Source organism: Electrophorus electricus, chromosome 3 (genome assembly GCF_041902795.1).
Source record: "Electrophorus electricus isolate QZ-2024a chromosome 3, ASM4190279v1, whole genome shotgun sequence".
Classification (NCBI taxonomy): Eukaryota; Metazoa; Chordata; class Actinopteri; order Gymnotiformes; family Gymnotidae; genus Electrophorus; species Electrophorus electricus.
This window is the reverse complement of record NC_137499.1, coordinates 29,579,872-29,593,439: the sequence shown is the minus strand read 5'-3', so window position 1 is coordinate 29,593,439 and position 13,568 is coordinate 29,579,872. Positions and strand designations below refer to the sequence as shown.

The following is a 13,568-nucleotide window of genomic DNA, read 5'->3' as shown; positions in this document are numbered from 1 at the left end:
CAAAGTATTGTTGCAAAGTCATCAAATGTGGTGCAGTTCAGCTGGCGCTGAGTGCCCTGACACAAAACGCATGATCCACGCTTGGCCCCATGCCTCAATACAAATTTTCTTGTGTGCCTCTCTCCATGTGCCATCCCTACAGGGCCTACCCTCGCACCCCCAGGTAAGCCCCCTCTAGACGACTCCTACAGCCCCTATAACCTGATCCCCAGCTCAGAGTCTCCTGCCAGTCCCCTTGTGCCATTGGACAACTGGGGCCAGGGAAAGAGCGCCAATGACAAGATCTCCAATGGGACCAACATCAACTGGCCGCCAGGTCAGTACCTGCTGCACGCAGTGGCCCTCAGCACCACCGGACACGTCTGAACTACGCCTGCTCGTGTTGTCCCAGGCGCTCTCTTCACTCTTTAATATGCCCACTTGTGAAACCCAACAGAGTTCTGCCCGGGAGTGCCCTGGAAAGGACTGCAGAACATCGACCCTGAAACGGACCCCAATGTGACCCCAGGAAGTGTTCCCAGCGGCCCAACCATCAACACCAACATTCAGGACGTGAACCGCTACCTGCTCCGGGACAGGAGCGGAGGTATGAGAACTCCTACATGCATGTCTTTCAACTGTACAACTGATACTGCCTTGAGGGATTTTGCCCACTTTTTAAAATTTTTATTTTGTATTAGTTTATATTAATTAGTAGTAATGCTAATAGCTAGGTTTGATTTTCTTCTGTGTAATAAAAGCTTTTATTATAAGCAGAATGAAGATATTATTTTGACTGAGCCAGTTTGGTTTCACTTATATTTTTGCTCCAGGGGAGGTTTTGCTGAGATTGTTTTGCGACATTTTTTTGTTCAACAGAGAAGTAATACTAGAAACCCTACACCGCACATTATGAAATATTTTTAAAAAACAGTCATCAGCATCACGTTTTTCATTTATTGCCGTCTTTTCCGTTTCTCCTCCCTGCCCCCACTCGTATTCTTGCCTGCTTTGTTTTGGAACATGTCCCAGGCTTCTCCCCAACTTCCTGTATGAGTGAGACTGTGCCTTCCCCCAGTGATTGGCCAGTCAGTGGTTTCAGTAGGTCTTTTAGTCTGTCTTCCCCTGAGATGGACGACACAGCTCCCAGAATCCCCCACCCCGCCCTTTTCCTTAGTTACTAGCCCCACCTCCCCTTCACCTCTACCAGAAGTGAGCCTGTTCCATGCACTGTATCAAAGTAATTACCTTCAGCTGAGTGTGGCCCCTCTCCTGTTTTACATTCTCACCCCTAACGTTTCCCAGTGTTAGTGACACAGACTCCCGATGTGTGGCGTGGTAACCAGCACGCTGTGTGTGCAGTTGGATAGGTGAGGGTCGAGGGGAATTCTGTATTCAGTCACATCGGACCTTGTGTGCATTCCGGCCCTGGTAACTTCCTTCCTTGTTTATCACTTTGCTGTGAGATCGCCTTCACAAGTTACTGTGTATAGTTTCCGGAGTTTTGTTAAACCCACTCCACTACAGCGCTACATCACTCCGCGTTCACATGGATGTAGTGAGATGTATTCACACTCAGTCACCCACTCCACAGGCAAGTTGTCGGACATGAAGTCCACTTGGTCCCCTGGGCCCATTGCCCACACCCAGGCCTCTCTGTCCCACGACCTGTGGAAGGTGCCTCAGGGGCCGAGGAGCACGACAGCACCCAGCCGCCCTCCACCAGGCCTGACCAACACCAAGCCCTCCTCCACATGGGGGGGCAGCAGCCTGGGTCTGGTCCCCGGCTGGAGCAGCTCCTACTCCTCAGGTACTGCCGGGTGGAACTACTGCCCTGTGTGTCTCATCAGGTTTTTCTTTTGGTACCTGTGTGTGTCTGTGTGGGGTCGTGTTTTGTCTCACTCTGATGTGGAACATGTCTCTGTTTCCCTTATCTGTCTTGGAGTGGTGTGATATTGGATGATCTTTCTGGTAGCATTGGTCTTAATCCCTCTGATAAACCACATAGAAAATGGCACAGAAATGCTTCATTAAGCAGATTAAAACAGTCTTTCTCATTTCAGCAGCAAATTAACACATTTCAGCAGAACTGTTAGTTATCCGATTGGACCTTAGGAGATCTGATCGACAGTGTTATTGGTTGTTCAGTCTCCTTGCTAGCCTGGTGTTAAATGAAATCAACTCTCCAACCTATAGATTTAAGAAACCCTTTACCTTGTTAGTCCAAGTGTCAACATCCTAGCCATAGCTATTAAGCATTGCTTTACTGGCTAATGACTTCACCATCAACTAATGCCTACTACCTAATGCCAACAGATTCACCCAATCCATAGGCTAAACAGTACAGTAGGCTAAAGCTTTATGAAGCAGTGATTCTGATTCTTGATGTAGCGGCCAGACTGACAGGAGGGTCTTTATTGCTTTTTATTTATATCGTTAAATGGGTATCAAAGCCCTTGCACTTTGTGTGCTGCACTTTTATTTTAGCGTTGGCTTTTAATTCACTATTCAATCTAATTTTCATTGATTTTTACTTGAATGGATCTTATTCCAGTGTTCTTACCTATTTATTACCTTTCATTTTATCATTCTCTCTTACATAAAGCACTTTTTATACCTATGAGTATGTACTAAACAAATTAATCTGTCTTGCCTTACATGTCCGTCAACCTTTTGCTTATTTGTAAAATAGGTACCACATGGAGTACAGATAGCTCCACTAGGACCAGTAGCTGGCTGGTACTGAGGAACCTTACACCTCAGGTACAGGATTAACATACAAGTGCATAATAGAATAATAATTAACCTTCACATCTTTAAAAAGTGTGTGTGTCTGTGTGTGTTTGTCTAGATTGATGGTTCTACACTGCGGACGCTGTGTATGCAGCATGGACCGCTCATCACATTCCACCTGAACCTGACACAAGGCAACGCTGTGGTGCGCTACAGCTCCAAGGACGAGGCTGCCAAGGCCCAGAAGTCTCTGCACATGTGCGTGCTGCCCTGTTCTCTCTTACCCAGCTACTCTATGGTTGACCTGAGCAGCAAGCCAGCCTACTTGTAGCTAGTGATTTGGCTGTCTGTGTTTATATACGTAGATGCACAGATGAGTGAGAGTGACTGCTCACCTGCCTGATTTCACCCCAACGTTGTATTGCAGGTGCGTTCTGGGCAACACCACTATCCTCGCGGAATTTGCCGGAGAGGAGGAGGTGAACCGCTTCTTTGCACAGGGTCAGTCCCTCACGCCCACCACCAGCTGGCAGGCCAACCCTGGCACCAATCAGACACGGCTGGGGGGCGGAGCAGCTGCGACTTCGCACCCCATTAGCCACTGGAACAGCAGCAATCTGGCAGCAGGAGGCGGAGCTGGGGGCGGAGCGAAGGCGGGCAGTGAGCTGCTGTGGGGAGGCGTGCAGCAGTACTCCAGCCTGTGGGGACCGCCCAGCTCAGAAGATGGCAGAGTTGTGGGCAGCCCCACCCCAATCAATACGCTGCTTCCTGGAGACCTGCTGAGTGGAGAGTCCATGTAGTAGTGCAGAGCACTAAAGACAGACTAACCCTGGGGAAAGTTATGAATATTACAAATGAAAACAGGAATAAAAAAAACAACAACAACAACAAACTTGATAAAGAAAAAAGATTTAACACAGGAGCAAAACCAAGCAAATCATGTGGTGATAATCAGCATTAGTGGAGCTGTGAACCCAGAGACAGGAGGCCAGAGCAACGCCTTCCTCTTCTCCTTTTTATTTTGCATCATTTCATTGAACTTTTGTGTTACTTTTTTTGTGCCGCTTTGGTTGCAGTATTCTGTAAGACTTTTGGAGAAGAGAGAAGAATCCAGTGACTAAACAAAGGAAAGAAAACCTTTACTAATGAGCTTTCTCTTATAACTCCAAACTGTGCAAAAGTGTATTTTACTACAACTGAGACTAGCTGCCATTTTTACGAGTCCCCTGTCACTAGCCCCTGGTTCACACCCCAGCTACGCCAGGCGAGCTCCTCCCCTTCCCTGCCCCAAAGAAACAGATCATTCCACGCTGGCCCTTCCCTTTAGACTGCTCGCCATCTGTCTGTTGGAGCGGCGGGTTTGTTTTGCAGCACTAAACTAGCCTTAACCGCGTCCCGGGCCCGTCTCCCGGCCCAGCCTCCAGACACCGCCCTGGGCTTTGTAAAGACAAGTGTCCGGGAGATACGCAGCTTCCCGTGTCTGAGCCAATGGAGGGGGGAGGGGGGCGGCAACGTCCCGCGTTCGGCCCCGCGCACGTGCTCGCCGCTTCTTCCAGACCTCAGCCACCATCCCTGCACGCACGCCATGCCGTCGGAGAGAAGGGTGCCCGTTGGCACTCACTGAGGAGGCCAAGCGAGAGGCTGCGTCAACCACTGTCTTCAGATATTTGTAAAGAAACACTTGGGAATGTGCTGTGCAGAACAGACGGTCAAAAGAGCCCGCTTCCTTCATTCGTCCCATCAGCTTCGTGAGTGACCTCTAATCTTTTCGTGACCCCAATGGCTCCCTGGGGGAGTGGGGAGGAGGACGTCCTCCTCATGTTTGTCTGACGTGCAATATGCCACAGACTCTTCCGTCCATCGTTACACAGTGCTTATGCTGGTGACGTTCTCTTTTGTTTGTATGAGCTTGCTGGGAGAGGTGGGGGCGTAACTCAAAAACTGCTCTCCTCCCACATCCACTGAGTGCAAGACTAAGAGAAGGAGCTTCTCGTGGTGTGTAAGCACTTAGTGAAACGGTCACTAGCACTTCCTCAAAACACACGTGCGCACACACGTATACACACACACACACACACACACACACACACACACACAGAAGCATGCACGCAGAGTGGACACAAGGGGACACGGGCTTCAAACCAAATAAGATGTGTTTCTTGTAACCCAGTAGACAAGGTGCATTTTATGTTGTATTTGGTACAAAAGAACAGAACAAAGAGACGGGGTGGTTTATCATAGCACTTAGCGAGAGCATCAGGCTCTGACTTAAATGCCAACAAATCACATGGAGAGCCCAAACTGAAAAAAGCAAAGATAAAGCAATCTACACAGCTCTCCATGCTCTGTTTAAAACTCTAAGTGGATTTTTTTATTTGTCCCTCCATAGTCTGTGGACTTGGATGGACTTCATTAATGGTAGCAAATGAAGGGTAGTTTAAATGGAAAAAAAAACAACAAAAAAAACAAAAAAAAAACCAAGACCGACCGATTTTGAAGCATTCACGTGTTTTCTTTGAACTATATATCAAAGTAAATATCACTGTTACAGTACTCCAGAATTGTTAGCCTTTTGGTGTGGAGAACAGTAGGCGTGTCCTGTCGTAACCTGGTAACGGATCCTGCGGGGCCCGTGCCTGGCCGCCCCGCCTTCCTGGAGAAGTGTGGCCGCTGAGTGCCTATCTGCTGGGGTGCCCCAGGTGCCCATGCTGACTCTGGCTCCGCCTCTAACGCCGCTGTGCCAGGCGGGGGCGCCAGTTGCCAGAGCAGATCAGGAACTGCCCGGCGCAGCGCGGCAGCTCCTCCGGAACTGGCCCATCAGTACTACTGCGCCAGCACTCGACCTCGTCTCAACTTCACTCTTAAAACTCTCTCTCTCCTCATGCAAAGATCACTTTAGCTGGAAGTGGACAAGATCGTCATTTTTATTGTTGGATGGATTTTGTTTTTCTTTTCATTGTTCTATTTTTTCCTCTGGAATTGCCAGTGTTGTTACTTTTATCAACATTGCTGTTGTTAATGATGTCGTTTGATGATATTTTGTGTTATTTTTTTTGTGTGTGCGTGTGTGCGCGCGTGCGTGTGTGTGGGTGTGTGTGTGTGTGTGTGTGGGTGCGCGCGCGTGTCCGCATGTGCGTGTCCATGCAGTGGTCTTTACGGTAGCTGCTCTCACCAGCCCCTTTCACTGCACATATGCAGAAACACTCGGAAGATGAGGTGCATCTACGCTTACATTGCATCAGCTCACGTTGCTATGCCACATCAGCTGCTCATGCTGATCCAGAATGACAGAAACTTTGTGATTATGAATGGACTGAGTTTAGGGGCAAACCGTACTGGAGTGGGGAACTGTAAGTGGAAGTGTCAGACATGCTCAGCCTGCCTCCTCCCTCTCCAACGCCCCCATCCCCCTTTTCTCTCCCACTCCATCCCTCCTCTGTCTCTCCCTCCCCCCGTTCCATTCTCTCTCTCCTCCCCGCATCCATCTCTGAACATGCACGTTCAGCCACTGTCCGGTGAGCAAGGCTGTAATTTCACTGATACAGAAGACAAAGGGCCGATAGCATAACTCTCTCTGCCACCTCTCGTCGCCCCAGTAATAAAAGCAAAAGGTAATGGACACTCAGCTCTCTTCTTCTATGCAAAGACTGACCGAGAGGTGCATGTTCATAGCAACTGAGTACGACCCACCATTTCCTCCTCTGCTTTCCTGCTTTTTGATCGAGCTCACCAGTTTCACCAGCTTCTTGTTACCGTGGCCTCCAATGTTCAAAGCGAGTTCATAACTGTCCAGCATGCCTGACCGCTTTCCTCATCAGGACCTTGTTTACTCTCTGAATGATCTCTTACACTATGTACATGCAATCTCAGGGCAGGCTCAGAGACATTATAGCTTACTTCATCTTTAGGAGGAGAGGGTTCACATCTTGATGTTTTAATGTTGAATGTCACTTGCTAATATTGAGAGATTTTAGAGTCCATGAAAGGCGTGCAGAGGGGTGGAGAGTTGTATTTCTTTTGCTGTGCATTTTTGGCTTTCTACTCTACTGTAACCTGTAATGCTCCACATACTACTTTTAAATGTTAAACACAAAAAAATCCACCCACTCGTTATTCATTAAGAAAGGAACAGATGTGCATGGTGATGGGGAGGTAGAATGCAGGCTGGCATCAAGCTATAGAGGTAGCACCTTGTCCCAGGTATGAGAAATTCACCTGGAAAGACTGCTGAGATCTAAACAGGGATTCCAGAACACTTGGGTGCACTGTAGATGGTTCATGTTGGGTACATCATCGTTTAAACCAAAAAAAAGAAAGAAAAGAGAAAAAAAAAATCATGTCTTTTTAATTTGTCTTGTATTTCTTAAAAGAATAGAACGTATAGTGCACTCCTGGCTGCAGCGTGCTTCTTTCTGTAAGCCTTTGATACCCCAAAGCAGTAGAAGGGTGACTGATGCTGTGCAGTTTTATCCTGACCCAGGTACAGGGTGCTAGAACAGAATAGTCTACAGGTCCAGGTCCAGAAGGGCAGGGGCATAAAAGTTGGTACATTTACATCATTTGGCAGACGTATTTGAATATTTATGAGTATGTGACTATGCTCAGTGAGAAACGCACCCGTGACATTGGTGTTGCTAGCACCTTGCTCTACCTGCATTACCAGGTGAGCTACAGGAGGAGTTGGTACCAAGTCTTAATAGGGACAAGGCCCTGAAAACACTTTTTTGTTTTCCTCAAACTCAAGCGACACTAGTAACAATCACTATTGCCTGCCTGTTTTTATTTGTTTTTAACACCCCTCTTAACTGCCTTGCTTTAAGATGTATGCGAAGCTACCAGAACACCAACCCAGCAGATCCCTCCACAGAAAGGCTCTCTTCCTGTGGCTTACCAACACGTGTCCTGTCCACCATGGACGGCCTGGGGTGTTTTAGGACTAAAGCTTCCTCTACCCAGCTTTCTCTGTAAGAAAGGTTATAATGTTACTTAAAAGTAGAAACAGACGGCTTCTCAATCATGTGTAAGAATGCAGTTCTTAGTTTGGGGTGGGGAGTGCAAAGAAAATCCAATCCTTTCAAAGGTCCTGGGTAGAATATGCACATGCTGGTTGATATACATGCACATGCCTATGTATGTATATAACTGGTTATCTCTCTTTCCACTTACCTTAAGTTACTCTCCCAGACCTGAATTTAAACCCCAACTCCTATGTCTTTCTCTGTGTACCCAGATAAAAAGTATAAACATATCAAAATTATACAAAATGAAAGAAATACAAATACTTGAATGATAAGAAGCGCCAATAATGTAATGTGAAACTTTTTGTAATAATTGTTTGTCATTCATACACTTCCAAGCTTTTTGATAACATCAGTTCAGAATGAACTATAAACAGTTGTTTGAGAAAAAAACAAAAAAAACAAACAAAAAAAACGCAAAGTGACATCTATTGTATGTGAGTGTTTGCACAAGACTGCGTGTACTGTATGATGGATGGATGACTGGGTTTGTTAATCTGTCTATGAGTGGGCAACTGTTGAAACAGGTATGTGTGTGGATACAGCGGGTTAGTTCCCACCTTTTGGTTTAATTCAGTATATGGAGTTTTTCTTTTCTTTTTTCTTTTTGCAAGTCAGTAGTGAGAAGTTATTAGCTTCTAGCGTTGCACTGAGTGTCTGCCTCCCCTCTTTCAGCTAATCGTACAACATAAAATACTGAGGGATAAGGTGACAATTCATGTGTTAATGTTTACTCAAGGATTTATTGAGGAAAAAATAATTTTATTTTTTTTCTTTTTCTAAATATGTAATATGATTATCTACCTTATAGTGGCTTTTATTGTGGAATAATCCATGAAAAAAGAAAAGGATTACTATGAGTATTGCACCATTTTTCCAGATTATAAACAGGAAAAAAAAAATGCAAAACACAAAAAATAATAATAATAACAATAATAAATAAATAAATAAATAAATAAAGTAGAAAAACAATGAAAACTGTGGCCATAGAGTGGTGTAGAGGGACTTGTAATCTTGTAAATGGAAAGACATCTAGAGAAGAATTTGTTACAAGAGGTGCCTACCTTTTTGGTTAAATTGCTTTTTTTATTTAGTTTTATTCTATATCTGTATCTTTTCTTTGAAAGGCCACCAACAGTTTACAAGCATTTCATTTTTTTTCTGAAGTTCGAGGAAAAGGTAATTACTGTGGGAATGTTTAAAAAGAAAAAAAGAAAAAAAAACACGAAGGACAAATACTTCCATCATGAATAACAAACACACTTTACAGAATGAAGATTATTGTGCTACTTGCAGAACTCTGGGATCGATCAGTGTTGTCATGTTGTTTTTCACTTTTTTCTATGTTGTCAATGTTGATTTCATGGACTATTGAAGCCTGTATGTTTTTCCTTTTTGAGAAAAAAAAACATATAATTGCTCACTATCTTGCACACATGTGAAAAAGTGGATTATGTCTCAGGAAGGCAAGGGTTCCAGAGTACCAACTCCACGCCATTGTAATGTTCATTTTTATGAGGGGGAAAAAAAGGATTAAGAAAATTAAGCACTGAAGGTTATGGATTTCAGAAGAAGAAACGTACCTTTGTTTCTAAATCCGTAGCAGTTACATATTTACCAAATAATGGACTCTAAATGAACTTTAAAAAATGGAGTGCTTTATATATAAATCTATATATTAAAATTGCTTTACATTTTAAACAAAATGATCAATGATTTTGATTGTTCAGAAGACAGTGAAATAACATACAAATGCTGTATGTTTTAATCTTTATTGTATTTTCTTACATGAGGTCCCTTCCTGTTGGAATCAGGAGCATTGTGCATTACTATTTCTTTCCTTTCTGTCATTCTCTCTCTTGTGGCAGGTATTACGCAAGGAAAATGTATACAAGCATTTCTGCATCAATTTGAAGGATTGAAAGATAGCTGGTTTTGTGAGGATCATGATCTATGCACAAGTGGGGTGTAAGGGTGTGTAAAACCTGTGACCCATGTCTCATGGGCTGTGGGAAGTTATTTTTGGGGTGTCCTTCCATTGTACTCTTAAATTTGTTGCCTCCTTCCCCCACCTGCCCCATACCTATTCCTATCTCCATTTTTTAATTAATCTTATATTACAGTACTTTGCCATGCTGTGTATTCCTAAACCAATGAGCGTCTCATTCTAAAGCACTGTGGGTTTTTTGTAGCCCGTGACGGGGGTCTCTGTGTTTTATCTTTTGTGTGTGTTTGTATGTTAGGGTGAGGGTGGGAAGAGGGATGGGATTGCTTTTGCCTTTTGATTTACAATATTAAGGAAAATGCCTGTACTGAGATTTTAAAATGTCAGTGGCTTTTAATGTGTTTTTTTTTTTTTCCTCTTTCTCTCTCCTCATACTAGAATGTGATTGTTGATGACATGCACCGAAAAAAATGTTTCATGAACTATGGAGCTTCTTTCAAACTATTAAATTGCTTTTTTTCTTGGCTGTAAGAAGTTGGTTGTGGACGTGTTAAGAGGTTCTTAATTACACAGTTTATAGAATTTGAAGTTATATTTAAATGCTTTGAAGACAAAGTATTTAGATGGTCTCAAAAGGTTATTTTGTGTATTTTAGTAACTCCAAAAGCATTAACAGAAGATAAATAATTAAACTCTTGAAATGACAAAAGACCATCTGTACATTTAAGCATATTTAAAGTTACATGCATACATATACAGAATTTTATAAATCCTTTTAATTAAAATATATATCATTTTTTTAATATAATGGACAATACTATTGTATTAATCTTTAACAATCAAAACAGTTAATTTACAGAGTTTGGTGCTGGCAGGCCTCTTTAAAGTCCTTTAAAATACCTACAAAGGAAATAACAGAAGGATTCTGAGTAAACTTACAAGGTAGAGCAGGCATTCTGATTTAACCCTTGCTGATGTGCATCTGAATTTGACTTTATTTTTCTAGGAACTGTATATAATGAATCAGATGTTTCACTAGAAACAGTAAACAGGATTCTTTGCTGGTAGATGGACCAGGGTCCACAGGATGCATTTTTAAATATGAAAAGCCATTTAGGGTTCAGTGACGTAGAAATGCTCCATCATTTCCAATATAATCTGGCACAAACATTCACTTTTTAAAATTATAGCAAGGGAGCTAGCCCTACTCTTATTCACCAGAGTAAGACTGGAATTGAACTGTACTGTACGATCCAGGTGGACATCCCTGGTTTAAAGTTTATTACCTGATCTACCGCAGAAAGGCAGGAGAATAGGACCACTGCTGCTGGGATGGTTTAAATCAGTGAGGAATGGCGGAAGCATGAGCAGTGCCCATCTGTATCTGGAAGAGGTTCATCTCAAAGATTTATAGCAAATTAAAGTTGGCCTTCGGACAAGATAAGTAACGAAAAAACCATACAGATTATATACAGTTGTGTTCAAAAATAATAGTAGGGTGTTTAAAAAAGTAAAGCTCAAAATTCTTATAATAGCTTTTATTTTCATACACACAAATGCATTGAGAACATTGCACATTCTATTCCAAATCAAAACATGAATTAAAATTCATCAAATGTTATTACTTTACAGAAAGTGAAGAAAGGGGAATATTAGGCTGTTCAAAAAAATAGCCGTGTCTGCATTTTACAAACTCACACGTTTACTGTACAAACTGAAAAATGCTTGAATAGTAAGTTTTCCTGTGAATCACTAAACTAATATTTAGTTGTATAACCACTGTTTCTGAGAACTGTTTCACATCTGTGTTGCATGGAGTCTACCAACTTCTGGCCCATGTGAACATGTATTCCAACTCAGGACGACTGGACTACATTCCACAATTTATCTGCATTGCTTGGTTTTGCCAAGCATTTTTGATGTTACCCCACAAGTTTTCTATCAGATTAAGGTCCGGAGATTGGGATGACCACTCCGTAAAGTTAATCTTCTTGGTCTGGAACCAAGATGAAATGCTTAAGGGCATTTCATCTTCAGCATGATTTAACAAGAATATGCAATAAATAGGCCTGACACCATAGTATGAGAAACACCCTCGCTTCATGATGCTTGCCATGCTTCACCATGCTTCACTGTCTTCACAGTGTACTTTGGCTTGAATTCAGTGTCTGTGGGTGATCTGACAAACTGTCGGTGGCCCCTAGAACCAAAAAGAACAATCTTGCTTTCATCAGTCCCCAAAATGTTGCGCCATTTCTCTTTAGGCCAGTCGATGTGGTGTTTGGCAAATTGTAACCTCTTCAGCACGTCGTTTTTGCAGCAATGGGACTTTGTGGGGGCTTCTTGCCGATAGCTTGGCATCACATAGGCATCTTCTAATTGTTACAGTATTCACAGATAATTTTAGACCTTCTTTGATCTCCCTTATCATTTTCTGCACTTATTTATATGCTTTCCCCTCTCCAATCAACTTTTTAATCAAAGTACAGTTCTTCTGAAGAATATCTGGAACAGCTCGTTTTACTTTTAGAGAGAAATGCACTATAACCAGTATGCACAACATCTGCTGCTTTCATCCTATAATAGGGGCCACCTGTTTTTTCACAGAATGAACACACTGCTATTATTTTTGAACATGCCCCTTTTAGTTAATTATTCAGTTACACAGAATCAGCAGCATACATGTCATGACTGCTGGGTCTGTTGGTTTTTTATTACTCTACCACACCTACTAGTATATTTTTTGCCATATAGAAATATAATTTCTACCAAAAACAGTGATTGATCTAGTTAGTGATGTTGGGCTGTTATTATTTTTGAACACAACTGTACAATTCCTTTTTTTTTTTTTTTTCCATTCTTTAATTGGCATGATCAGTAACCAGTTTCACTTGCGGTTAGTGCCAAATATTTTGGACTCCACATATCTAATCTGATAATGAAGAAAAATAAAACAAAACAAAAACCTTAATTAAATCCTACCATTAATTTTCCTGAGCGGAAGACACATTTTGGAATGACTGGGTGTCGTAGTGATTAATTCAGAATTATACAGGCCAGTATTAGTACATTTTGGGATTAGAAATATAATGGTTATTGAATATGAATTCAAGTCACCCAGGAATGTTAATGGGTCCCATGATTTCAGGAGTTACATTTTGGTCCTCAGTTACAGAAACCACATCCTTATCACCTGCCAGATCAGATTTTTGATAGAGGTAGAAGGCAATTGGCCTAGCCTTTCCTAGGTTCAGCTCATATTGGATGGTTACTGATGGCTCTTCTATGCCTTGAACATACAGAATTTCATTAAATATTAGTTCAAAGTTTTAATGTATTTTTAAAGAATTACATTTTCTAAAATGAAAAAAAAACAAAACATAAACAAACTTTAAGCAAAAAGCAGCCATGTTTGAGTGTTGTATACACAATGTTCCATACAGTTTCCACAAAATCTTTGTCTTATACCAAAACTAAACCTCCATGGCCAGTTATTCCTTTTTTTTTTCCTTCAGTTGAATACTCATTTTTAATTGCTTATTATAGTAGGGAATTTAAAAATTCCAAAACATTTGTAGCTAGTTACTGCATATAACCAATCAGTATTTGAGAGAAGCTTCTTGAAACCATTTTTTGTTTGTTTACTCCACATAAAAAAACAAGTCTATAATCACTTATTTCACTTTAAGGGGCTAATCCTTGGTAATCCCAGGAATAAGTAATCATAAGTGAATTCAAAATGTAAAACTTTAGATGAAAGTGAAAATCATATAAATTATCAAATAACCCTTTTAGGATTTCAGTTTGAAGGTCAAGAAAGTCAGTGTGCTGCAATAAACCAACTTTTGACCAACAATTGAACCAATACACCCTTGGTCAAATAAATCCAATTG

The 13,568-nt window shown here is 42.0% G+C and overlaps 1 protein-coding gene across 10 annotated transcripts in view; it reads left to right on the top strand.

Moving 5' to 3' along the window:
* tnrc6c1 (trinucleotide repeat containing adaptor 6C1) overlaps nt 1-10,209 on the top strand; it is a 47,125-nt gene extending 36,916 nt beyond the window's left edge. For 8 of the 10 annotated variants that reach the window (XM_081710977.1, XM_081710978.1, XM_081710976.1 and 5 more), the window contains 6 exons: nt 143-316; nt 437-586; nt 1,574-1,789; nt 2,672-2,742; nt 2,831-2,970; nt 3,140-10,209. In XM_081710977.1, the coding sequence (XP_081567103.1) occupies nt 143-316; nt 437-586; nt 1,574-1,789; nt 2,672-2,742; nt 2,831-2,970; nt 3,140-3,512 (1,124 nt within the window). In that variant the 3' untranslated portion in view covers nt 3,513-10,209. The other 2 variants (XR_014122738.1, XM_081710983.1) reach the window with 2 other exon arrangements.
* The last annotated feature ends 3,359 nt before the right edge of the window (nt 10,210-13,568 follow it).